Genomic DNA, 27,884 nt, shown 5'->3' with positions numbered 1-27,884 from the left:
AGGCACAATAGTGGAATTTGCGGTTTGCATTCAAAATAAGTGTCATTGACAGTGATGCAAATGAATACGAATAGTAGAATTATGCCATACTTTTATTTTGAAGGCTAACCGGAAAGTCCACTATTGTGGCTAATCCTTATTGTGGCTAGCTTCAGATGGGTCCGACCACCATTAATCAAATAAGAACTTTCTTATAAATTAGGGCTATTTTTAGATGATGCTAACTACAGCTACAGTACTGAAACTGATTGTCGTTTTGCTATGTTTTGGGGGGAGAACTACATTGTTTGCATCCATGACCTAGCTAGCTCTTTTTTTTAAATGTCCAGCACTGTAGGTGCGAGACAACTTTACCAGCATCATAGCATACGTATCGATGAATCATTGTGACATATGAAATACGAGTGATAGTGTAATCAATGTGTAATAACTACGTGAAAAATGTATGTCACAACGATTCATCGATACGTATGCTATGATGCTGGTAAAGTTGTCTCGCACCTACAGTGCTGGTCATAAAAAAGCTAGCTCATGGATGCAAACAATGTAGTTCTCCCCCGTTTTGAAGTGGTTCTAAAATCCCATATTGGAAAACGATTGGATTCATTTTCGTGTTCCACTGCTAGGTTTTATGGGTATTATGACGCGTCCACTGTGGGGCTCAGTCCAAAATAGTTTGTTGAAATGCTTTAACGTTGCGCTTTAAAATCCACGTCTTGGCAAGCTGGCTAACGTTAGCTAACTTATGAATTCATAAAACGTTTGATACTGATTCGTGTGCCCCTCTAGCAGCGATATCAATATTACAGCTAGCATCTATTGAATAATTATGGTGCCAATCGTGTCTACCTCAATGTAAATTTTCCAGCTACTAGACTATATTTCCAGCCTTGCTTTATTGCCACACTGCCAGAATCCAGGCCTCCAAAGATTCAGCCAACCTCCACTCCCCCTTTCTTCCTGCTAACATTACTCTCCCCGGTTACCACTTTCCAGTTACATTTGGCATAACGTTACAAATTTCGCATGCACAATTGCATTTTAACCACAGATCTTTCTGTTCTGTCTCTTAAATGCAGGAAATGGAGAGAAGATTAAAAAAGTTTAAGATTAGCCAGAAAGAGAAGGGAGTAAAATGCTGACACTGTTGGCCCTCGGTTTTATTTTTTTCCTTTCAATTAAGTCTTAGACAACCAGATGAGGGGAGTTCCTTACTAATTAGTGACCTTAATTCATCAATGAAGTACAAGGAGCAAAACCCCGCTGACACTCAGCTCTCCATGGAATGAGTTTGACATGTGCATTACTCAAACAAGTCATAGGGCAAACATTTCTGATAATGGACAGGAATTTTGGAAAATAGGCTCTTAATTAAATCCATTTGCATTTCACAAACTTAACATCACTCAAAACATCTCCTGTCCACCTCACACGCACTAAGCATTTTCTCTCATACTTCCATTGACCTCCCCTCATCTCCCACTGGTACAGCCGCATTCATAGTCCCCTCATACTCACAGCCTTCTCACTGAAATCACCATTCACACTAGTTTGTTGTTTTGCTCCCAGACTGTCCAGTAATTCTACATGGTCACCATCGAAGACGGCCATCATGATCCGGAACAACTCCCCCCACGCAGCCCCTCTGCCCCAGATCCACATTCTGAAGAGACCCTCCAGTAACGGGTCGCCCCAGGGCCAGAACCGCCCCGCGCCACAGGTCAAGTCCCTGGCCCAGCGGGAGGAGGCATACGCAGAGGCCAGGAAGAGAATACAATTCAGCGCCAGCCCTGAAGAGTGGCCTCAGGAAAAGCTGAATGCAGACGGGTAAATAAATACCTTATGCACGCTGTTACCAGTTGACAGTGCAGGGCAAAATGGTGTCCACTGGACAGCTGCCATGATACAACTGTTAATCCCAAGTATAGGCCTACTGTATGTGTGTATACCTGTGGCTGTTCGGATCGGACATCAATCTCTGATTCTGTAAACAAAGTCTGGGTATCTTGTCATTTATCTGCTACATATATTTTGGAAGCCCAACTTTGTCTAAAGCAATGTTTTTGTAGTTGATCACATAATTTATACTGTACATAAGCACCACTGTTTTTGGTCTTCTCCCTACCTCCTGAACCAGGGATTACAAATTCCACCACACCCCCAGAGGACCAATCAAAAAATCATGCTGTCCGCCTACTAGCATGCCTAGATGGCACACAAGCCTTTCGCCAAAACAGATAAGTGGAATAGGGGCCATCCTGACATGGGGAGAGTGATTTAAGAGGAACATGAAATGGCTGGGGTAATAGTAGGGTGTAAAAAAAATACAAAAGGCCTCCAATTCTATGGGATTGTGCTGTGAATCTAAATGCATATGTTCTCCCCTCATGGCTCCCACTGGTAATGTGTGGGATGGCTTAGAGGGGAAACATGCTTTCTCTCTCTCCACCCCACCACAACTGTTTTAACACTGTGACAAAGACATCTTGGGACTCTGCTCACTGTGATGGTCCCTTTAAGTACCCCACCCTACACCCATGTTGCCCAAAGAATCCTCTCCTTGTCTCTTATCTGCCTAAAGTGTGACCAGCAACCGGTCCGTCATGGGAAACCTGAGGTTCTGCTTTATGCAGCTAATTTGGACATCAGCCGTGGACTCTTCAATATGGAAATACTGAGTGCAGAGGATTCCTGAAAACAGAGGAGAGAAGAATAGCGACCGAAGCAAATCAAGGCAATAGAGGAATGATGCAGCTTCATCCAGCCATAATACTGGAGATACTGTTCCTCACGTTTTTATTTTATTTACATTTTGGTTATCGATGATGATCAAATAATCTGTCACTTGCCATTAGTTTTTAAGAGGGTGATGTGTGGAAGTACTGTTTACAGCGGTCTTTTTTTGTTGTCTCAGACTGTCCTGATTTCATTTATTTTTTATTTTTTAGAAACAGTAAAACAAAAGAACAAATGGACCAAAATCCACTTATCTCCATTCTTAAGCAGCTTTTCTGCAAGAGGCGGTAGTAATATTAGAGCAGTATTTAAATTAACATGAACTAAACCCCATTTTAAATAATCCTGTAAATATCAGTTAATTCCAACTGTATACAGTAGGTGGTTCTGGGGGGGGGGTCATATGGGGAATAAATGTACTGCTGTACCCTTAATGCCCCTCATCAATTTTATATATATATATATACACACACACACACATATACATATATATATATATACACACATATATATATACATATACATACATATACATACACATATATATACACACACACATATATATATATACACACACACATATACATACATACATACATACATACATACATACATACATACATACACACACACTGTCAACTGCATTCATTTCTTCTAATGTACTTCACTGAAGTAGGAACTTGGGTGCAATGTCAGACTGTATTTTGGGCAGGGATCGAGTGCAAAAAAACTGATGTCCATAAAAGCTTTAGTGAGCACCTACTTTAAACTTAATGCTACACCGATATCGGGAAGGTATGCCCAAATGTTAAACTAATGTATGTTTGGAATGAAAGGAATCCATGAGCGTCAGCCCAAGTCTGTCAGGTGGTCAGCCTCTGGCCTCTTCAGTATGCCATGATGATATTTGAATGGAGGAATATCAGCACACTATTCCAAAGAACTCAGGAAGTCCAGTTGCCTCTTTAGCAGCCACATTACTGCTTCAGATAGAAATGTGAAAATACTTTTTCATAGTACTGTATCTATCAACCATTCACCTAGTGTTCAGTAACATCATCCAATGTTGGTTGTGAAAACTTTACATGCCAGAGGGTAACTCTGGATATTAAGGTTTTTCTGAAAGTCCTCTGTCTGCACTAAGAGGGGGAGACAGGATCAACAGGGTTTGAAGCTCTGAGTGAGAACAAAACTGCTTGTCAATTTTTATTAAAATTATTTATAAAATAATCCACTGCGTTTCTTTTATATCTCAACATGGCCATGACAGTTTAAAGTGATATTGATTTCACCACAGAAATGATACGTATATCTTCATCCACATTTGTTGTCCCCTATTGAACACATTGATGGGATTAAATTAGCTCTCTTGTAAACATTTCACTTTTCTCTATTGTGTTGCAACCACCTACCTCTGAGAAACATTAATTCAACCTGACAAGAGCATTTAAAAAATAGTTTTATTCCTAATACTATTGAACATTTGAGCTTTTCATATCACTGGCTGGCATTTATTTTATTTAACTTGGCAAATCAGTTAAGAACAAATTCTAATTTACGATGGCCTACTCCGGGCGACGCCCTATGGGACTCCCAATCACGGCCAGTTGTTATACAGCCTGGAATCGAACCAGGGTCTGTAGTGACACCTAACACTGCGATGCAGTGCCTTGCGCCACTCGGCAACCCAGTGGCGCAGTATTGTACTTCACACTACTGTTGAAAAGGAAAAATGTGTGAAACAGACTTCAGAGGTTTGTTCACTGTGACATTGTGGATGTGGCTCAGATCCTAGGCACTCTTTGGCTGGGGAAATATTGAGAGAGTTCGATTAAAATTAACCACGGTTCACCGGTCTATGGCCTGTGATGTAAATGGGCGAATGCGGTGAGGGAGGAGCACCTTTATCAAATTGAACAGTAATCTGCACCGCTCGGTCATGTCAACAATGGAGCATGGTTTATCGATAAAATGTTAGAAAATTCTAACTTTCATTGGGAAGGCAGAAAGCATTCATCTAAAGCAATCACTTTTACATGTGAACACAGAATCCTACTCATTACTTCACCCAAGTCACTTTTGTTTTGAGCCGACTTCGCCATCGGCCAGAGCTGGGCACTTGGCTGACTCATGCCGGGAGGCAGCACGGTTCCAAAACTAATGCTATCGGTTTAGACTCCTCCCACCGAGGCAACCTGGGCCAGATAATCGAATCTCTCAATATTGTGCAATGGGAGGAGAGGCTGATGCTAGCTCAGGCCAATGACTGTGCACTGGGGCGGGACTAGTGGTTGGTCCAGGGGGGGCCAGGAGGGAGAGTCTGACAGGAGGACGTCTAGGCGCTTGTACTGCTTCTTGGACTGGCGCCTCCCTCGGAGCAGACGCAGGCAGTTCAGCATACCTCGGTCTATCAGCATCTACAGGAGAGCCAGTAGGATACAGTCACACAGTCATTGAGTACGTTTAAATGCATAGTAATAATTTGATATTAACCTGATTATGGCAGTATGCAGATTATGCAAAAGTCATGTAAACACCTTACTCTGCGTATCTTAATTGGCTTAAGGTTAAGTTCAAAGTAAGCATATGGGGCCTCATCAATCATGCGTCGGCACAAATCTGCGTAAACCATGTCTGGGATCATTTCCACACAAAATGTGATTTATCAATATGAACATTTGCTTGAGTGCATACATTTCACGTACAGCCATGACAATGCGTAGGCACAGTGCCAAGTGGTGGAATAAGGGAACTGCTTGTCAAGCATAGAATGGGGAAAATGTGTGAAGTTGTGAGTAATAATTTAAAAAAAATCTACTTCATTGCATTTTCATTGAATTCATGCAACATACTGTATCTTGTCAGGCTATATCACATAATTTCACCACAGTGGATTTGCTACGATAATTAGGGCTGAACCCAAATAGTCGACTGGTCAGTCGACCAAGCAAATATATATTTTTTCATGGCACATGAGAGCCCTGTCTTATTTGTGCCCATCTTAGTGAACTAATCCATAGTGGAGACTGAGAAAAAGGCTCTGCATGGTCAATCTGACATCTGCAGTGGCCGTATAGCATTTACTGTGATGAGGCCTCCGCAGAAGTCTGAGCAAACATACATTTTGCACATCGCGGAGTAGAGCTATTGTCAAAGTGAGTACGTGTTCATACAGGACCTCCCGCCCACACCTACCATCAACCAATCATGTCAATGCGGAGCTATAAGGAGCCCTCCGCCTTGATTTGGCCTCCAGAGGTTCCGCAGTTGCGTCACACCCGCCATACGAAGCCACCAACCATATTTAGTCTCAAGCATAAATTGGCTTTAATCCATTGTGGAGGCCACGGGGATGGCACAGTGCAAGAAGAAGTGTAGTGTGGCTGAAATGCACAATGCACCTCTCTCTCCAGAATGCGCGCTCTCCCGCCAATTTGTGTACATTCATTGTTTCATAACTTCATTGTGTGAATTGTTTGCGTCTATCAATTCCCCATTACATATCACCAGTAGTATATTTACCGTTAATGCCTAAATCTGTTTGTTTGGTTACGGTAATTATTATATTGTTTGCAGAGCACACAACCTATGCTACACTTTTGAGAAACAAGTCAATTTAGTCAGTCTTTTGTTTGGAGCGTTCACAATCAGGTAAAAGTAGGCCTATATGCTCGTAAGCCAATCAGTGTTTCTGATTGGCTTAACGCACTACCACCAATGAGCTGTGGAGCTTTTCAAAGTAGGCTAATGTTTTCTTCACCTTAAACGGCAAGCAAACAAAGTCTGTTTTTACATCCATTGAGAATGACAATAGTTCCTCAATGTATTTGAAAAATCTTTACAGTTCTCTCCTTTTCGATAACCACTCAGCGTGAAAGGGAAAAATGTCATTCTCTGATCCTTTGGCCTAAGATAGTTGATACAACGTTTCAAGTTCGTTGCAGACAGGGCCATGCATAGCCAATGTGATTTATAGGATATTTATTTTTATCAGGATATTTTCTACTTGCAGGCTGCAATGGTCTTATTTGTTTGCTTTATAGGCAATTTTTACATAGTTGGCAATAGAAGTTAAACCTAAAAAGTATCATTTCCATTTAGATAACCACATGACAATGATTTTAAGATGCAAAGACGTTATAAATTTAAATTAAACTGTGCATATGAAAACCATAACTGGCAAGAAAAATAGGCATTTCACACGAGAAAAAACATTGCTGACTCCTTGTGTAGCCTATAGAGCCCCACGTGGAGGTGTAAAACCTAGCTGTCAAACAGGGAAATGGTTCTAATTGTTTTTCCACTATTCATTTTTCCCATAGAGGATTTTAGAAAGACTTAAAATAAGGGCTGTGTTTCGTGTAGGCTCACCGTGGCAGTGTCTATCGACTTAGTCCATATATTTGGCTCTATTTACATTCAGATTTGAAAATGCTAATGAGCATCAAAGTAAACAAAAATAGATAACTTGCACAAGACCATTCACAGAATTGTCAATTTAAAGACATTTTGCCAATTTATTCATTACTACATTTAGGTAACATTAGATAGTTAATCCAGAGATTCTTACATTTTCCTCGATTCGGCAGTCTCGTCCAGACCAACATGGCATTTGTAGTTCTTTATCATAGCAAAATTAGCATTTCATTTTTTGGGGGGCCAAGTATAACTGATCAAATTATGAAAAAGACAAGCATTGTAATTTTGAACTCCATAAAGTGAGTGACAATGACAAGCCACCGGGATCTAACAACTTGGATGGAAAATTACTGAGGATAATAGCGGCTGATATTGCCACATCTTCAATCTAAGCCTATAAGAAAGTGTGTCCTTAGGCCTGGAGGGGAGCATAAGCAATTCCGATAACCATGAATAGTAAAGCCCCCTTTACTGGCTCAAATAGGCGACCAATACGCCTTTTACCAACCCTTAATAAACATTTGGAAAAAATGGTGTTTGACCAGTCACAATACTATTTTACTGTAAACAAATTGACAGACTTTCAGCACGCTTATAGGGAGACACTCAACAAGCACAGCGCTTACACAAATGACTGATGATTGGCTGAGAGAAAGATTGAGGGAGCTTTTTTGTTAGACTTCAGTGCACTTTTGACATCATCAATCATAGTCTGCTGCTGGAAAAACGTATGTGTTATGGCTTTACACCCCCTGCTATATTGTGGATAAAGAGTTACCTGTCTAACAGAACATTTATCCTAAATATTTCCAACTAAAACATTGTATTTGGGACAAATCATTCACTAAAACCTAAATGTTAAAATTAAATGTGGTAATTTAGGAAGTTCAGGTGACTAAACTGCTTGGAGTAACCCTGGATTGTAAACTGTCATGGTCAAAACATATTGATACAACAGTATCTTAGATGTGGAGAAGTCTGTCCATAATAGAGCGCCGCTACGCCTTCTTAACAACACTATAAACAAGGCAGGTCCTACAGGCCCTAGTTTTGTCGCACCTGGACTACTGTTCAGTAGTGTGGTGAGGTGCCACAAAGAGGGACTTAAGAAAATTACAATTGGCTCCGAACAGGGCAGCACGGCTGGCCCTTAAAAGTACACAGGGAGCTATCATTAATGATACGCATGCTAATCTATCGTGGAAGAGAGATTGACTTCGTCATTACTTGTTTTTGTAAGACGTGTTGACAAGCTGAATGTACCGAGCTGTTTGTTTAAACTACTAGCACACAGCTCGGACACCCATGCTTACCACACAAGACATGCCACCAGAGGTCTCTTCACAATCCCCAAGTCCAGAACAGACTATGGGAGGCGCACAGTACTACATAGAGCCATGGCTACATGGAACTCTATTCCACATCAGGTAACTGATGCAAGCAGTAGAATCAGATTGATAAAAACAGGTAAAAATACACCTTATGGAACAACGGGGACTGTGAAGACACACACAGGTACAGACACACGCATACGCACACAAGCACTAGCACACACTCTACACACACATACATTGTAGATATGTGGTGGTGTAATAATGTTATATGATGTAAGTGTCTTAATGTGTTTGGACCCCTGGAAGAGTAGCTAATGGGAATCCCTAATAAATACAAAAATGTCATGTCATGTCGTATTTTAAATTGTATATAACTGCCTTAATGTTGCTGGGTCATTTGTGTCTTATTTCATCAAACAGTGTGCTTAAAGCATCAGACAAGCTCAATGCATATATAGTTGATTCTATTAAAACACATACGTTGTGTCTATGGAAAAATATACACTGCTCAAAAAAATAAAGGGAACACTTAAACAACACAATGTAACTCCAAGTCAATCACACTTCTGTGAAATCAAACTGTCCACTTAGGAAGCAACACTGATTGACAATACATTTCACATGCTGTTGTGCAAATGGAATAGACAACAGGTGGAAATTATAGGCAATTAGCAAGACACCCCCAATAAAGGAGTGGTTCTGCAGGTGGGGACCACAGACCACTTCTCAGTTCCTATGCTTCCTGGCTGATGTTTTGGTCACTTTTGAATGCTGGCGGTGCTTTCACTCTAGTGGTAGCATGAGACGGAGTCTACAACCCACACAAGTGGCTCAGGTAGTGCAGCTCATCCAGGATGGCACATCAATGCGAGCTGTGGCAAGAAGGTTTGCTGTGTCTGTCAGCGTAGTGTCCAGAGCATGGAGGCGCTACCAGGAGACAGGCCAGTACATCAGGAGACGTGGAGGAGGCCGTAGGAGGGCAACAACCCAGCAGCAGGACCGCTACCTCCGCCTTTGTGCAAGGAGGAGCAGGAGAAGCACTGCCAGAGCCCTGCAAAATTACCTCCAGCAGGCCACAAATGTGCATGTGTCTGCTCAAACGGTCAGAAACAGACTCCATGAGGGTGGTATGAGGGCCCGACGTCCACAGGTGGGGGTTGTGCTTACAGCCCAACATCGTGCAGGACATTTGGCATTTGCCAGAGAACACCAAGATTGGCAAATTCGCCACTGGCGCCCTGTGCTCTTCACAGATGAAAGCAGGTTCACACTGAGCACATGTGACAGACGTGACAGAGTCTGGAGACGCCATGGAGAACGTTCTGCTGCCTGCAACATCCTCCAGCATGACCGGTTTGGCGGTGGGTCAGTCATGGTGTGGGGTGGCATTTCTTTGGGGGGCCGCACAGCCCTCCATGTGCTCGCCAGAGGTAGCCTGACTGCCATTAGGTACCGAGATGAGATCCTCAGACCCCTTGTGAGACCATATGCTGGTGCTGTTGGCCCTGGGTTCCTCCTAATGCAAGACAATGCTAGACCTCATGTGGCTGGAGTGTGTCAGCAGTTCCTGCAAGAGGAAGGCATTGATGCTATGGACTGGCCCACCCATTCCCCAGACCTGAATCCAATTGAGCACATCTGGGACATCATGTCTCGCTCCATCCACCAACGCCACGTTGCACCACAGACTGTCCAGGAGTTGGCGGATGCTTTAGTCCAGGTCTGGGAGGAGATCCCTCAGGAGACCATCCGCCACCTCATCAGGAGCATGCCCAGGCGTTGTAGGGAGGTCATACAGGCACGTGGAGGCCACACACACACTACTGAGCCTCATTTTGACTTGTTTTAAGGACATTACATCAAAGTTGGATCAGCCTGTAGTGTGGTTTTCCACTTTAATTTTGAGTGTGACTCCAAATCCAGACCTCCATGGGTTGATAAATTGGATTTCCATTGATTATTTTTGTGTGATTTTGTTGTCAGCACATTCAACTATGTAAAGAAAAAAGTATTTAATAAGATTATTTCATTCATTCATTCAGATCTAGGATGTGTTATTTTAGTGTTCCCTTTATTTTTTTGAGCAGTGTATATATATTTTAAACAATCAATTGTTCAAAGGAATGCCCTTCCGGTGAACCAATTTTTGTTGTTGTTGGACAGCCCTAATAATAATCCATATAAAGTACAGTAATTTGTTCAATTAGAGGCACGTGTGAAAATTAAACCATTGTTGAAATACTATAAAAGACTGCGATAATGGGAAACTGAATTAGAGATTTGGCATACGCTGCATTTCGCAGAGAGTGCGGTTTTTGGAGACGGGTGGGATTTCTTTTTGCAGAAAGTACTGATCGGCTTATCAGATATCGTTTTCCAAAACCAATTTATAGGATTTTTGCAAGGATTTAAGACCTACCTTAAAAAACAAACATGCCATTCCGGTGCACATCAAGTGCTATCCAACCTCGGGTTTTGGGCAACGGGTACTTTTCAGTGGGAGCCAATGTTTTGGATGCAATCAGCAAAACGAACAGTAAAACATATAATTTCCATACAGGTGAAGTCAAGAGGGGTTTCTTTGCCATGATGCCATCAATGGGTTCCCAAATACGAACGGAGCAATAAACAACACCAACCTAGCCACCATCCCAAAACTATTTCAACTATGTGAACAGAAAAGACTTCCACTTTTAAATGTGTAGGTGATGTGCAGAAGATGCTGCTGAATGTGGTGGCAAGGTGGCACACACAACTTATTCATTCTGTAGAACAGTAATGTTGGCCTATACGCCTACAGGAGGGAGCTGTTGAGGATGGATTATTGGTGAGTGTTGCCTACTCATTTGAAGTATATTTGCCATTGCTAAAGCGATGTGAATTTTCATAATGGTTTTTACTGGTCAAGCCACAACTGAGCAAGCCAAAAAACGTTTTAGTTGTACTCAATCTCTGACACTAGCAACTCTTTTTCAGTCTCAGATTTCTTTTTTCTCCGGTGTATATTCCACACAGGCTTTTAAAAAAGGATGATTTTGACTATATGGTTAATTAGGGGCGTTTCGAAATGCAAATAGCCAAGGTCATGCACAAGCACGGAGTCTAAGAACCATTTGTATATATCACAGGAGGTTGATGGCACCTTAATTGGGAGGAAGGGCTCGTGGTAATGGCTGTAGCGGAATGGTATCAAATACGTCAAACATGGTTTCTATGTGTTTGATTCTATGAGTCGTCCTCCCCTCAGCAGCTTCTTGTGGTATTTATCAATGGTTATCTCCTACCGCTGTGCGTAAGACACTCGTAGGATTGTTTGATAAATCCCACTTTTTCCTATGTTATGAACATTCTCAATTCTGTTCTTAATTAAGTAGTATTTTAGAATAGTTTCTACACAATATTGATAAATGAGGCCCCTGGTTTTCTAAGCAAATTTCAAATGATTAAGACAAGTAAACACCTTAAATTGGCCTTGCTGCGGTGTATTTGGTCTGCGTATGTGCTAGCTCCAGCCGAGTGAGCCTCCCACTTTTGCACAAGTGAAATGAGTTCGGAACAACTGAATGTATGCCTCTTTGAAGTAGTTTTCACATACACATTTTATATATGTCCAAACTCAGAATAAAATATGCTTCCGAAAAATAACATGGTCGCTGTGGTAGAGCGTTTATTTTGATTGCCGATTTTTCTGCATTTATCAGAGTGCCATCAAGTAGCCTGATTTCAGATGTGTCCATGTAAACAGGATTTTTTGGGGAAATCGTTCTTGCAAAGCATGTAAATGTTTTAATCAAACTATTCTATTAATCTGACTATCCACAATAAATCGCATTATTGTGTGCAACCATACTCACTAAGGGCTGAATCCTAACATGAGATTACCTCAAGGAAGGAAGGAAGGACAATTTTTAGAACAGGGCCCTAGGGTTGGCTCTGCATACAGTACCTCCAATAGGAAGCAGAAGACAAAGTTGAGTGAGGCCAGGGCCACCAGCAGGATTTTGAAGTTCATATCAGGGATGTCGTAAAGCTTCAGCAGCTTGCGCAGGAAAGGCACGGGAGCTAGCACCAGCCAACTCATCAGAGCGAACAAGACCAGCAGCACACACACAAAAACCACTGTTAGGAGAGAAAAAAGATGGGCATCATGTACGAGACCTTGGCAGCTACTGTGATTATCAGAGTTCACTGCTTAAAGAGATAGTTCACTCAAATCTAAGTGTCAGATGGTTTAGTACCTACCTATTGGTTTCAAGTGGATTTAAAACCACTTTTTAAATTGACCAATCAAGTAAACTATCCCTTACAGCACACTGAATGAACGTCAAGGGGGGAAGGAGACCCAGCAACAGGTGCTTTTTTTGTGACTTTGATTTGCAAGGCACGTTCATACAACGTTACCGAACCACACATGATGTGATATGTCTGGAGCCCCTTGGTTGGTGCCTCACCGTTGTAGTACAGAGGTCTCTTGTAGGGGTATCCTTTAGTCACCACCACCGCCATGATGATGTACTGGTACCCTGACAGGTCAAACACACTGGTGTCCTCAAGGTTGGGCAGGTTCGCTGCTCCTGACATTGTTGAATTGAGAGGAACAAACCTGAAAGGATGGAAGAGAGGAATAATTCATTAATTTACCGAGACGTTCCCCCAAAATGCACTGCATTTGTTGAAAGTCATTGAGCTGCTGTGTTTTTCATACATAATTTTAAACCTCAATGTGACTGAGTCAGACCCAAAACCCTTCTTATTATTCCTTTGGTCCTTCTCAAGGATCTATTCCAATGAGAAACCCTTCATTTCCCCTCCTCAAAATATCAGAACATTATTCTGTGTCATTAAGAATAAGGCTGGGAATTGTCAGGGACATCACGATACTCAGGTGCTGATACAATATGTATTGAGATTTTATTGGGATTCTATGTTCCAAACATATTGCACACTATATGTCTGCCTCAGATGGACAAGAGAGAGCAATAAGTGCTAAAAACATGTTGGGAAATGAGTGCTAAAAACATGTTAGCTCACCATTTAAAAAGAACATGGAGAACAAGCTATAGGATGAGTTTTGGAGCAGGTACAGCCGACTAAACTAGAGGTAGCTAACGTTAACTACCTACAAATTATTAAAACAAATATTTTTTATTTTAGAATCGATAAGTGGAGTCAGAGTATCGTATATAAAAATCGGAAAAATAATATTGAGATACTGTTTCGATCCCCCATCACTAATTACTAATATTATTAGGGCTGACCACATTTAGTCGACTGGTTGATTGTTTGGTTGATAGGCTGTTGGTCGACAAAGATTTTTTTAGTCGAGCAGTGGCAAATGTATATAAAAACAATTATGGCACACGAGACAACTGTCTGTTTCACGCCTGTCAGAATCCATTGCGGAGGCCGCCGTGATGGCACACCAGTATCACCAGTAGAACATCTACCGTTAATTCCTAATCTACAATGTTTGTTTGGTTTATTTCTGTTAATGCATAAAATATTATTATTACAGTCTTACCGTTGTCATTGTCGGAGTGTGCACGTTGTTTGCAGAGTACACAACCTTGGCTACACTTGTGAGAAAAGTTTGTTTATTTCATTCCATTTGTGAATTTATTCATTGACTTTTGTTTGGAGAGCTCTTTTCAATCTTGAGTAAGGACACACAACTGATTACGCATATAGAAGTAGGACTAGTCTACCTGGCCTGAGTGCAAATGTAGGCCTATAAAATGTACCCATTTGGGGATCTGATACTATTTCTGATTTTCTTAACTCACCATGAATGTGGAGCTTCTCAAAGTATTTTTTTCTTTGCATCAAACAGCAAGTAAACAAAGTCTGTCATTATCAATGGATGTAAAAACAATCAGGGCTGGCCCTCCCATTAGGCAGCCACCTATGGCGGCACTGACAATTGGCTGCCACCATCTGGCCCCCTGATCGGCTACTACAACGCCCGCGGCACCCCAGCCACCAGCTCATAGCGTTGCTGCAGTTCCCGCCCCCACCCCATTCCCGCTTCTCCCGAAGTTCACTTCCTACTATCATCGGTAGCTATGGTGCTGTGTATGTTTTTATGGGATTATCTAATTGTGAAATATTAATAAAAATGAATCTGCCAATTAAATTATTGTATTTTTTGGGGGCGGTTGTGTGTGACGAAAACGATTAGTGATTAAGGCAGTAGCATAACCTAGCCTGTTAACGTTAGCTAGCTACTACTAGTGGATATAATTTTAGCTAAAAGTAATCTAGAGAGATTTGAAACTATTTGCTACCATGTCTAAGAGACAAAAACTATCAGGAAGCGAATATATATTTTTTTAAAACAATGAGAAAAGAGGCACAATCTCTAAACCAAAGTATTCGCTGGTGAAATGTATCAGTGTGCAGCAATGTCCATCCACCAGTGTGGAGAATGACAAGCCTAGGAATGGAACCAGGGACTGGAAGAATCTTTCCGCCTCCTCAGCTCGCATGAGAAGTTGCATGACCACCTAGATAGTTTCCAGAGGTAGAAGGAGCAGGAGATCAGGCTGGTGTCTAAGCAAACTCAGACGATTTGATTTCAGGACCATGGACAGCTACCGAGAGAAAACATCACTGACTGCAATGCAGCACCACTGCAGAGGAAAAGGCCAATCAAGGCGGAGACAAAAATAAATAAATGCTGAAACTGATGTTGGACAATCAAATTCGATATGTAAATAAACAAAATTCGTTAATGCTGGGTCAATGACATAAAGCTTATTTTACACTGCTCCAGCGAAATGACGCCCACCATGCATTTATGAAAGCACTTGTTTCCAAAGCTCAAATGATCTTACTCTGTTTTACAGTTCTACAGGAATATTAAAATACATAAAGTTGAAGTCTGAAGTTTACATACACTTAGGTTGGAGTCATTAAAACTCGTTTTTCAACCACTCCACACATTTCTTGTTAACAAACTATAGTTTTGGCAAGTCAGTTAGGACATCACATTTGTGCATGACACAAGTCATTTTTCCAACAACTGTTTACAGACAGATTATTTCACTGTATCACAATTCCAGTGGGTCAGAGGTTTAGATACACTAAGTTGACTATGCCTTTAAAAAACTTGGAAAATTTCAGAAAATGTCATGTCTTTAGAAGCTTCTGATAGACTAATTGACATTTGAGTCAATTGGAGGTGTACTTGTGGATGCATTTCAAGGCCTACCTTCAAACTCAGTGCCTCTTTGCTTGACATCATGGGAAAATCTAAAGAAATCAGCCAAGACCTCAGAAAAACATTTGTAGACCACAAGTCTGGTTCATCCTTGGGAGCAATTTCCAACCGCCTGAAGGTACCACGTTCATCTGTACAAACAATAGTACGCAAGTATAAACACCATGGGACCACGCAACCGTCATGCCGATCAGGAAGGAGACGCGTTCTGTCTCCTAGAGATGAACGTACTTTGGTTTGAAAAGTGCAAATCAATCCCAGAACAACAGCAAAGGACCTTGTGAAGATGCTGGAAGAAACAGGTACAAAAGTATCTATATCTACAGTAAAATGAGGCCTATTTCGACGTAACCTGAAAGGCCGCTCAGCAAGGAAGAAGCCACTGCTCCAAAACCGCCATTAAAAAGCCAGACTACGGTTTGCAACTGCACATAGGGACAAAGATTGTACTTTTTGGAGAAATGTCCTCTGGTCCGATGAAACAAAAATCGAACTGTTTGGCCATAATGACCAACATTATGTTTGTAGGAAAAAGGGGGAGGCTTGCAAGCCGAAGAACGCCATCCCAACCGTGAAGCACGGGGGTGGCAGCATCATGTTGTGGTGGTGCTTTGCTGCAGGAGGGACTGGTGCACTTCACAAAATAGATGGCATCATGAGGGAGGAAAATTATGTGGATATATTGAAGCAACATTTCAAGACATCAGTCAGGAAGTTAAAGCTTGGTTGCAAATGGGTTTTCCAAATGGCCAAGGACCCCAAGCATACTTCCAAAGTTGTGGCAAAACGGCTTAAGGACAACAAAGTCAAGGTATTGGAGTGGTCATCACAAAGCCCTGACCTCAATCCTATAGAAAATTTGTGGGCAGAACTGAAAAAGCGTGTGCGAGCAAGGAGGCCTAGAAACCTGACACCAGCTCTGTCAGGAGGAATGGGCCAAAATTCACCCAACTTATTGTGGCAAGGTTTTGGAAGGCTACCCAAAACGTTTGACCCAAGTTAAACAATTTAAAGGCAATGCTACCAAATACTAATCGAGTGCATGTAAACTTCTGACCCACTGGGAATGTGATGAAAGAAAGAAAAGCTGAAATAAATCAATCACTCTCTCTACTATTATTCTGACATTTCACATTCTTAAAATAAAGTGGTGATCCTAACTGACCTAAGACAGGGAATTCTTACTTGGATTAAATGTCAGGAATTGTGAAAAACTGAGTTTAAATGTATTTGGCTAAGGTGTATGTAAACTTCTGACTTCAACTGTATGTTAAATATGTTATATAAAAGTGTTATTTTTTTATTGTAATTGTAACAATTATGGGGTTGTGCCATGATAACAGGTGGGATATTATTATTAAGAAACTCGGTTTCCTACTATAGGTAGTAGGTTGCATAGTGATAGCAACATTGTAACTCCCCGATGCAGAGGTTAATGTAAAATTCCCTTCTGCCTGGTAAGGGACCTCCTATATGTGCACGCGTGCACCAAACATTTTTATGGGCATAAACATAAAAGTTCATATATATTGAAGCCTATTTCTTCATCTTCCAAAAAATAAGTGGTAAGCCTACCTGTTTGACACACACAATTATCCTATTCATAGATGTCGGTATAGCCAAATACTGTCGCATGCACTGATTAAATACCTCCGTGTCTGGGAAGGGCTTGGTGTGTTTGACTAAAACCAGGGCTCGAATTGAGTGAGGGTATCACATATCCTTTTTGCCCTTTTCTTTAACAAAGAGTATCTATTGTTTGCTTTATATTTGGAAATAAAATCATAAAACGTATCCAAATTATATCAAGCGTTCTTTAACAATGCTTAACTCGGTGATGCCTTATGGTAGAAACAAGCTCTAAAATGCTCGCGAAAGACGTGACTCCGATGCATATGGGGATATATTGATTCCTCTCTATGACAATCTGAAGCTAAAACTGCAGCCTATAATATTCGAGGAGACATATAAAATAAAATTGACTTTGCTATTCTGTCCCTATTAATTGAGCTTTTCTCTTTCTGAAAAGAGAAGATGTTTGTTTAAACCCAGGCAGCTTTTAGGGAAGCACTTTTGTTGTTGGGTTATACAACGGACGAGTAGCCAGCAGTTGAAGCTTACAGTTTTCTGTGTCAGTAGAGCCTCTGTCTGGGTAGAAAGGTGCCATGCTTAGATTCATTGGGATGTCTAAGATGTAATTATTTTTGTCTCGCCGAGGGCGGCAGAACGTCCAGGGCATTGGTGATTTTATCAATGTAATCAGATTGAAAATATTAGACTATGTTATTGACATTGAACTGATTATATAGCCTACTAACCAGATGTGTTAAAAATTGTTTAATTTGTAGCATAGGCCTATTAATTGGGCTGCTATTATGTTCTGTTCCTCCGACTTTTAGCTGAGAAATAAATTGGCCCAAGGCCAAACCTATTGGGGGGGGGGCAGATTTTTTCCGGCCCTGATGACAATAGTTCCTCAACATAGCCTATTTGACAAATCTTTCCAACTCTCCCTTTCGAATACCACTCAGCATGAAAGGGGAAAAAAAGTCATACTGTGATCTGGTGGAAACGTCATAAAATTGGCATACCTGATTACTTCTTATCCCTTGCGCTAAATAGCCTACTGCAGTGTCTGTCCGGAGCTCACTGGCGCTGGAAACTGAGGGCCCAGAATATTTTCTACAATGTTGCAAGTTTGCTAGCACAAGTTTCCCACCAGACCAAGTTAATACAATAGTTGATACAATGTTTTAAGTTTCATGCAGACAGGCCATGCGTAGCCAATGTGATTTATAGGATATTTATCCGAATATTTTCTACCTGCAGGCTGCAATTTTTTTTATTTGTTTGCTTTATGTAGGCTATTTTCACATATTGGCAATGGCAATAGAGTTACTTTTAGATTGGTAACATTTTCATTTAAATTGAATTTTGATGAACCACATGATATTGATTTTGAAATATGAAGACTATAAATTAAACTGTTCCACGGAAATGTGCATATGAAAATCATAACTGGCACACAGATCAGTAGAACTGGTACGATAACTTGGCACTCCAAATGCAAAAGGCTGGTGTAGCCCAATACTGGCAACTTCAGGAGCATAACAGCAAAATCTGCAGCGGGGGAGGATGGCCGGGAACAGGTTTTTTTCTTCTGGTTAGGCTATATTGATCTCTGGCGGCCTCTTTAGTAATTTGTGTCTTAACAAGCTCAGTAACCTACATATAGTTGATTCATTCAAACATAGGGTGTGTCTATATATGGAAAAATACACGTTTTAAAATGTCGACCAAAATGTTGACCTATCGAACAGATTGCTCTCGGTCGACAAAGATTATTATTTTTTTTGTCGGGGACAGCCCTAAATATTATACAGTATTAAAGGTGCTATACAAATCAAGCTGATCATAATCACTATTCATAAATGGTTCTTACCAGTCCTGGGAGGTGGTGATCAGCAGAGCAGAGACCTGGCCCAGGATGAGAAGTAGGGTGTGCAGCGTCAGGCTAGCCAGGACTGGCAGCGCCAGCAAGCTGGCTGGGGGCCGCTGGGGGTGCAGCTCTGTGCTTGGGCCCCCTTTCCCCATGACGATAGCCAGCAGCGTCACCAGGACCATGTCAAAGAACAGGAACTGCAGGTCGGCCAGGTTAGTCTTCTCCTGAATGGGGTACAGAAAATAGAATCAACACGTGCTATAGGTGGGGGAGGGTAAAATAACATTCCAAGGCTATTCTTCAGATCCAGAAAAATGTGTTGTGATACAGTTGAAGTCGGAAGTTTACATACACCTTAGCCAAATATATTTAAAATCAGTTTTTTACAATTCCTGACACTTAATCCTAGTAAAAATTCCCTGTCTTAGGTCAATTAGGATCACCACTTTATTTTAAGAATGTGAAATGTCGAGAGAATGATTTATTTCAGCTTTTCTTTCTTTCTTTCTTTCATCACATCCCCAGTGGGTTAGAAGTTTACATACACTCAATTAGTATTTGGTAGCATTGCCTTTAAATTGCTTAACTTGGGTCAAATGTTTTGGATAGCCTTCCACAAGTTTCCCACAATAAGTTGGGTGAATTTTGGCTCATTCCTCCTGACAGAGCTGGTGTAAATTAGTCAGGTTTGTAGGCCTCCTTGCTCGCACACGCTTTTTCAGTTCTGCCCACAAATTTTCTATGGGATTGAGGTCAGGGCTTTGTGATGGCCACTCCAATACCTTGACTTTGTTGTCCTTAACATCTTTGGGATAGGGGGCAGTATTTTCACGGCCGGATAAAAAAACGTACCCGATTTAAGCCATTTTGCCACAACTTTGGAAGTATGCTTGGGATCATTGGCCATTTGGAAGACCCATTTGCGACAGAGCTTTAACTTCCTGACTGATGTCTTGATGTTGCTTCAATATATCCACATGATTTTCTTCCCTCATGATGCCATCTATTTTGTGAAGTGCACCAGTCCCTCCTGCAACAAAGCACCGCCACAACATGATGCTGCCACCCCCGTGCTTCACGGTTGGGATGGTGTTCCCTCGGCTTGCAAGCCTCCCCCTTTTTCCTACAAACATAACGATGGTCATTATGGCCAAACAGTTCTATTTTTGTTTCATCACACCAGAGGACATATCTCCAAAAAGTACAATCTTTGTCCCCATGTGCAGTTGCAAACAGTAGTCTGGCTTTTTTTAATGGCGGTTTTGGAGCAGTGACCTCTTCCTTGCTGAGCAGCCTTTCAGGTTATGTTAATATAGGACTCGTTTTACTGTGGATATAGATACTTTTGTACCCGTTTCCTCCAGCATCTTCACAAGGTCCTTTGCTGTTGTTCTGGGATTGATTTGCACTTTTCGCACCAAAGTACGTTAATCTCTAGGAGACAGAATGCATCTCCTTCCTGAGCGGTATGACGGCTGCATGGTCCCATGGTGTTTATACTTGCGTACTATTGTTTGTACAGATGAACGTGGTACCTTCAGGCGTTTTGAAATTGTTCCCAAGGATGAACCAGACTTGTGGAGGTCTACAATTTTTTTTCTGAGGTCTTGGCTGATTTCTTTAGATTTTCCCATGATGTCAAGCAAAGAGGCACTGAGTTTGAAGGTAGGTCTTGAAATACATCCACAGGTACACCTCCAATTAACTCAAATGATGCCAATTAAACTATCAGAAGCTTCTAAAGCCATGACATAATTTTCTGGAATTTTCCAAGCTGTTTAAAGGCATAGTCAACTTAGTGTATGTAAACTTCTGACCCACTGGAATTGTGATACAGTGAATTATAAGTGAAATCTGTCTGTACACAATTGTTGGAAAAATTACTTGTGTCATGCACAAAGTAGATGTCCTAACCGACTTGCCAAAACTATAGTTTGTTCACAAGAAATTTGTGGAGTGGTTGAAAAACGAGTTTTAATGACTCCAACCTAAGTGTATGTAAACTTCCGACTTCAACTGTACATACAATAATTAAGTTAAAAACATGCTATAGTATTTTGGCTAAAGTGATGAAACATGAGAAAGTATACACAATGAACCCCTCCAAACTACTGCACACATTATCTGGCATATTTCCTATCTTTCTTTCCAGGGGTAAAGAAACACTATAAGCTTGGCAGAACAACTACTGTAGAACTCACAGTGTAGAGGATGAGCACAGAGGAGAACTGGATGAGACTGTACAAGGCCATGTACTTGAAGAGACTGAATGATGTCACCAGAGAACACCGGCCCTCCCTGTGAGACAGAGGAAGAATCACCCTTGTTAAAAAGAATGACAACGGCACATATTATTTTTCCTATGACATTACTGTTGGATGTCAGGCTACTCTTGAACAGAGTGTGGTGACCTTACCGGATGAGTAGAGGCACACAGCTGATGTTGTCTGACTTAGAGGTGAAGGGAGAGGCCACGGATGCCTCTGCCTCTGACAGAGACACGCCTACATCTGCGGCCCTTAGAGCTCCGCAGTCGTTGGCCCCGTCTCCGCACATGCCCACACGGTAGCTACACAGGGAGGGAGAGAGGGTGAAAACTTAGGACTATTCCCTTTTCACACTACCGAGCTGTGCCGAAGAGAGCCAATCAATGGAAGAATCTGCCTGTCTGTCCATCTATCCTTTCATGTACCTTAATTTGCTACCGAGTTCCTTTGTGTCTTCCTCCTTTTCCCTATGCATGACTCTACCCTCCACCTCTCTCAATCTAGGCTGGTCTCTTCTTCCCTGACTGGTTTCCTCTGTTCTTTCCACCTCTGCTCCCCCTCTTACTTCAGTTTCTGCAGCTCTGTGACCAGCTGAGTCTTCTGTTCAGGGGCCATCCGTGCGTAGACCGTTCCCCGCATCAACACCTGAAAACACAACGCACTCATAATGCATTGTCTATTCTACATAATAGCATCATACTGACCATTCAGAACCATTTCCCCAGTAAGTGTTAAAACTATTCAGCTAACTGGGTGGCTGTTGAGTAGAGTGGACAATGGGAAGGTGGTCTCACCTTTGGCAGATACTCAGGGAAGTGGTCACACAGGGCGGAGAAGGACTTTCCATTGATGGCCAGGTGATAGTTGATAACACCCTGGTACAGACCCTGAGAAAGCAAGGGGCGGTGAACTGGAGTATTACAAACAGTACCTTCGTAATAGGTATAGCACAAGGCATAGGTCTGTCTCAAAATAAAATTATAACATGAAAGAACAGTGGGCTGGATCCTAACATCCACTTCCTAAAATGTTTCACTTAGTCTCCCATTGACATCAATGCATGACTAGACTTGTGGCGGTCATGACATTTTGTCAGCCAATGATTGTCAAGCAAATAACTGCCGGTCTCACTGTAATTGACCGTTAATTAAAATAAAAACATTTAGCATCTCCTGGCTTCCACGCAGAACCTACAAGCCACCGATGCAGACCTTTGGAACATTTACATTTTAAAAAGACTAATTAATCAATGTAATATAGCCTACACCATCACAATAAATCCATTATTTATTTTAGACAGGTCTAAAGAAACATGATATGAAGAAAATGTAGTCTATTTCAGAAGAACAGAATAGCATACTCTGAGTTGTCCTTATGTTAAGCCCTGATTTGGCTATGCCATATGGCTGTGGGCTACACTGGTTCCTTTAGCAGACAAGATTTTCTTAGAATTCTGTGGCATTATTTTATAGTATGAAGAATACAACTGAACATAGCTGAATAAAATAGAAAGGATATTTTCTCCAAACGATTTGAGGGAGTGCGCACATGCGACTATTCTGTGTTGAGCAGTTAACAAAGAAACAGTCATTCCTATATGCTTAATTTAGTTATTTATGTAACTTTAGTTGTGATACAAATATTGTCCTATATGTTATGATTTTTTAATACATAACACTAAGGCTTCATGATGCGACTAATGATGATTTGACAAAAGTTGCATAAAAGGCATGAGCTCTGCCTTTTGTTTTTGTGCAGGCTATACACACGTCATCAGTCTCTCATTCACAATTTGAAAAGCACTTGATAATGCCTCGAATTTCTCGGCTGCATCCCCTTTGGGCTCCCGCAGTCTAAGACACTGCATCTCAGTGCTAGAGGCATCACTACAGACCCTGGTTTGATTCCAGGCTGTATCACAACCAGCCGTGATTGGGAGTCTCATAGGGCGGCGCACAATTGGCCCAGCATCGGCCGGGTTAAGGTTTGGCCAGGGTAGGCCGTCATTCTAAATAAAATAAAAAATCTTAACTGACTTTCCTAGTTAAATAGAGGTAAAATAAAAATTGTATAATTGTGTGTCAGTAATGCCCCCTAAGAAAATCCATGCCTTTTATAGCCAGTGTCCATTGTGCCCTTGGGCTGAATATAATAATTCCCTTCTCCTGACTGTGTGCCGAAGCACCTCTAACTCACATGATTTGGTCTTTCTCACAGGCTACAAGTGAAGCCCGACACATCGGGAAGGAAACTGCGTGCGTCCTTGACCAATTCCGAGGTGCATATTGAAGATATTGGAAGAACTGTCCACATTTACTTTTTGTCAGCCAACAAGATGAGTAGGCCTAACGAACAGCAAAAGCATTAGCCTATGTCAATCTACTATCCTCCATTGTACAAAAGTTGACCTACCGTAATTTCCGGACTATAAGCCGCTACTTTTTTCCCACGCTTTGAACCTCGCGGCTTAACCTGTTAGGGCTAGGGGGCAGTATTGACACGGCCGGATAAAAAACGTACCCGATTTAATCTGGTTACTACTCCTGCCCAGTAACTAGAATATGCATATAATTATTGGCTTTGGATAGAAAACACTCTAAAGTTTCTAAAACTGTTTGAATGGTGTCTGTGAGTATAACAGAACTCATATGGCAGGCAAAAACCTGAGAAGATTCCAAACAGGAAGCGCCCTCTCTGACAAGTTGTTGTTCATCTTGGCTCTTTTTATTGAAGACTGAGGATCTTTGCCGTAACGTGACATTTCCTACGGCTCCCATAGGCTCTCAGAACCCGGGAAAAAGCTGAATGATATCGAGGCAGCCTCTGGCTGAAACACATTATCGCGTTTGGATAGTGGCTGGTCAGAGTACTTAGACTCACGCTCGTGCACGAGATGTATTTATTTTCTCTCTCTTTGTACGTATACAGGCTTTCCCGGTCGGAATAGTATCGTTTTTTTACGAGAAAAATGGCATAAAAATTGATTTTAAACAGCGGTTGACATGCTTCGAAGTACGGTAATGGAATATTTAGAATTTTTTTGTCACGAAATGCGCCATGTTCGCCACCCTTATTTACCCTTTCGGATAGTGTCTTGAACGCACGAACAAAACGCCACTGTTTGGATATAACAATGGATTATTTGGGACCAAACCAACATTTGTTATTGAAGTAGCAGTCCTAGGAGTGCATTCTGACGAAAAACACCAAAGGTAATCAAACTTTTCTAATAGTAAATCTGAGTTTGGTGAAGGCTAAACTTGCTGGGTGTCTAAATAGCTAGCCCTGTGATGCCGGGCTATCTACTGAGAATATTGCAAAATGTGCTTTCACCGAAAAGCTATTTTAAAATCGGACATATCGAGTGCATAGAGGAGTTTTGTATCTATAATTCTTAAAATAATTGTTATGTTTTTTGTGAACGTTTATCGTGAGTAATTTAGTAAATTCACCGGCAGTGTTCGGTGGGAATGCTAGTCACATGCTAATGTAAAAAACTGTTTTTTGATATAAATATGAACTTGATTGAACAAAACATGCATGTATTGTATAACATAATGTCCTAGGGTTGTCATCTGATGAAGATCATCAAAGGTTAGTGCTGCATTTAGCTGTGGTTTGGGTTTATGTGACATTATATGCTAGCTTGAAAAATGGGTGTCTGATTATTTCTGGCTGGGTACTCTGCTGACATAATCTAATGTTTTGCTTTCGTTGTAAAGCCTTTTTGAAATCGGACAGTGTGGTTAGATTAACGAGAGTCTTGTCTTTAAAATGGTGTAAAATAGTCATATGTTTGAAAAATTGAAGTTTTTGCATTTTTGAGGTATTTGAATAACGCGCCACGGGATTACACTGGCTGTTGAGTAGGTGGGACGCAAGCGTCCCACCTAGCCCATAGAGGTTAAACAATGACGCGGCTAATATATGGATTTTTCCCGCTTTCAAATTTCTAATTTAAAAAAAAAAAACACATTCTGTGACGTGCTCAGTTTTTTGGCGGCATGAAGCTTTCATTAGACCAATGAAATTGCCGAACGGGTTAAGGTCAAACAACTTTTTTGTTTACTGTTTAGGTTAAATCGAGCGCGCTCAAACTTCCCATCATTCTGATTACGGTAGTCATTTTGTCACCCTCATCATGGCAAAGACACGGAGAAATGCATATGATGCAGCTTTCAAGTTGAAGGCGATTGATCTGGCTGTTGGAAAAGGAAATAGAGCTGCTGCACGGGAGCTTGGTCTGGAGCAATGACTTTCTTGGTAGGCTACTGTTTACTGCTAATTTTTATTTATTTTTACAAGCCGTGTTTCGTTAAAGCCTATTTATTTTTGTTACAAGCCGTGTTTCGTTAAAGCCTGTGTAAAGTTCATTTGTTTCAATGTACCGGTAGGCACCTGCGGCTTATAGACATGTGCGGCTTATTTATGTTCAAAATAATATATATATTTTTTTATTCAGTGGGTGCGGCTTATATTCAGGTGCGCTCAATAGTCCGGAAATTACAGTATTCTATTCTGTGCGAGAAATAAATATTCCAAACATAGCCTGGGACAGTTGTGGGATGCGATAGATCCCAAATTAATACAACCACTAGCATCAAAAAAACAGTTTTAAGCAATGAGCCTGACACACAAATTCAGAACGTTTAGCTCAAAATGTTGATAAACTATTAGGCCATTTCTTCACATTATAAGTGCAGCAATGTGGACACGGCAGCGCAAAAGCGCAAATGTTCAATTCAATTCAATAATCTTCCCCAAACATGAAACTCACATGCTGTGTATGCATGCCAGTTAACCTGTTGGGGCTAGGGGGTCCTAGGAGTGTCATCTGATGAAGATCATCAAAGGTTAGTGCTGCATTTAGCTGTGGTTTTGGTTTTTGTGACATATATGCTTGCTTTGAAAATGGCTGTGTGATTATTTTTGGCAGGGTACTCTCCTGACATAATCTAATGTTTTGCTTTCGCTGTAAAGCCTTTTTGAAATCGGACAATGTGGTTAGAGTAACGAGAGTCTTGTCTTTAAAATGGTATAGTCATATGTTTGAGAAATTGAAGTTATAGCATTTTTGAGGTATTTGTATTTCGCGCCACGCGATTCCACTGGCTGTTGACTAGGGTGGGACGCTAGCCCAGGGAAGTTAAGGCTCTACACTCGTTGTAAAGCCGATTAATGTGCTTCATTTTAAGAAGTTATTTGGCCACTTTAGTTGTGATACAAATCTAATCAAAACGTATAGGCCAGGCAACATGAGGTGTGCGACTACGATTCCTAAAAGTCTAAAACAAAGTTATGCCTGTTTCTTGCCTTAAACTGGGCATATAAGTGATAAAAAAAATATATATATATATATTTTTTATCACTTATATGCCCAGTTTAAGGCAAGAAACAGGCATAACTTTGTTTTAGAGATATATATATATATATAATATGTGATAGGCTAATATTGTCACCCATCAGATTATTCTTGATTTTATCTCATCTTTACATATACTAAATAATGTGTGTGTGAAATTCATTTTGATTTCGAATGGACGATTATCCACCTGTCTCAAAACGGGGGGCAAAAAAATCCATTTAATCTATGCACTTAAATAGCAAATGGAGGATGCTTTCCCCGTGGTTAATTTTTATGCCAGCCAGATAGGCTATACTCCTGTTGTAAAGAAGCAATGAGCTTAATATTAGGACATTTTAGAAATAAATATAGTAGGCCTTAGCCTATAGAAAGCTTATGGGATCCTCCTATTTCTAATGGAGGCCCTCACTGTTTTCTCATGCAATTGCATAGCCTATAGAAATGTTGCACAACAAGAGCTCATGGGCTCTCAATAAGTTTTTGATTACAGTTGTATTGATGTCAGAGTGATTACAGGGACAATAGAGTGCTGAGTACCAGGCAGTTAGAAAGTTTGGTAGGCTTCTAATGACTATCAGAAGCCTAATTATCGTGACTCAGTGGTCACATGGAATTTGAATGTCATCATGACTCGTGACCGCTGGTGTGGCAGTAATACGGTCACCGTAACAGCCCTATGAATGACCAATTGAAAATTCGACTTCAGTGGAAGTTATGAATCGCACTAGCATGAGGTAAAGACAAACCTGAGTGTACATGTTTATGGAGCTCTGTGTAGCTGTGGCCTCCGTCCCTCCTTCCCCCAGGTGGAAGCGCAGTGAGGGCATAGACTGGCCCGTCTGGGGGGTGGCGTGAACAAAAATCACCCTCTCGTTTGAGCCCACCATCCCACAGGTTTGAGCCACATTGACTGCAGTCAGAACGTTGTCACCTGTGAAGTAGGAAAGGAAATACTTAGGCTAGATGGCCTGCTGTGGGACATACTGTAATATCTTTGAGTGAGAGGATTGGACTTAAGAGTGTATGCCTTAGAATGGGTTGCTCTGGAGGGCCAAGCGTGTGCATGTTTTGTTCTAGCCCAGCACTAACCCTCCTGGGGGGG

General features: G+C 41.3%; 2 protein-coding genes across 3 annotated transcripts in view; one reads left to right on the top strand and one right to left on the bottom strand.

The window, feature by feature from the left end:
- The first annotated feature begins 514 nt into the window (after nt 1–514).
- szrd1 (SUZ RNA binding domain containing 1) lies at nt 515–3,114 on the top strand. The gene is made up of 2 exons (XM_014135536.2): nt 515–1,827; nt 2,138–3,114. Exons 1-2 carry the CDS (start codon nt 1,613–1,615, stop codon nt 2,274–2,276), a joined length of 354 nt encoding a protein of 117 aa, XP_013991011.1. The 5' UTR covers nt 515–1,612; the 3' UTR covers nt 2,277–3,114.
- Nucleotides 3,115–4,182: 1,068 nt separating this feature from the next.
- Nucleotides 4,183–27,884, bottom strand: part of atp13a2 (ATPase cation transporting 13A2) — a 38,565-nt gene continuing 14,863 nt past the window's right edge. For both annotated transcript variants that reach the window (XM_014135348.2, XM_014135350.2), the window contains exons 21-29: nt 27,529–27,713; nt 22,212–22,304; nt 21,983–22,062; nt 21,567–21,719; nt 21,352–21,448; nt 19,151–19,374; nt 12,941–13,092; nt 12,436–12,608; nt 4,183–5,153 (exon numbers count right to left, since the gene is read on the bottom strand). In XM_014135348.2, coding sequence (XP_013990823.1) covers nt 4,986–5,153; nt 12,436–12,608; nt 12,941–13,092; nt 19,151–19,374; nt 21,352–21,448; nt 21,567–21,719; nt 21,983–22,062; nt 22,212–22,304; nt 27,529–27,713 — 1,325 coding nt within the window. In that variant the 3' untranslated portion in view covers nt 4,183–4,985. The remainder of the gene's footprint in view (nt 5,154–12,435; nt 12,609–12,940; nt 13,093–19,150; nt 19,375–21,351; nt 21,449–21,566; nt 21,720–21,982; nt 22,063–22,211; nt 22,305–27,528; nt 27,714–27,884) is intronic.

The sequence above is a fragment of the Salmo salar genome, chromosome ssa13 (assembly GCF_905237065.1).
Source record: "Salmo salar chromosome ssa13, Ssal_v3.1, whole genome shotgun sequence".
NCBI classification, from domain to species: domain Eukaryota; kingdom Metazoa; phylum Chordata; class Actinopteri; order Salmoniformes; family Salmonidae; genus Salmo; species Salmo salar.
The sequence above is the reverse complement of the archived record's forward strand: the minus strand, read 5'-3'. Positions and strand labels throughout refer to the sequence as shown.

What these genes read in the sequence shown, in the direction of transcription:
- szrd1 (XM_014135536.2), top strand. Translation starts at nt 1,613, where the DNA reads ATGATCCGGAACAACTCCCCCCACGCAGCCCCTCTGCCCCAGATCCAC. An exon ending in GAAAAGCTGAATGCAGACGG is followed by an intron (nt 1,828 to 2,137) that starts GTAAATAAATAC and finishes CTCCTGAACCAG; the next exon opens with GGATTACAAATTCCACCACA.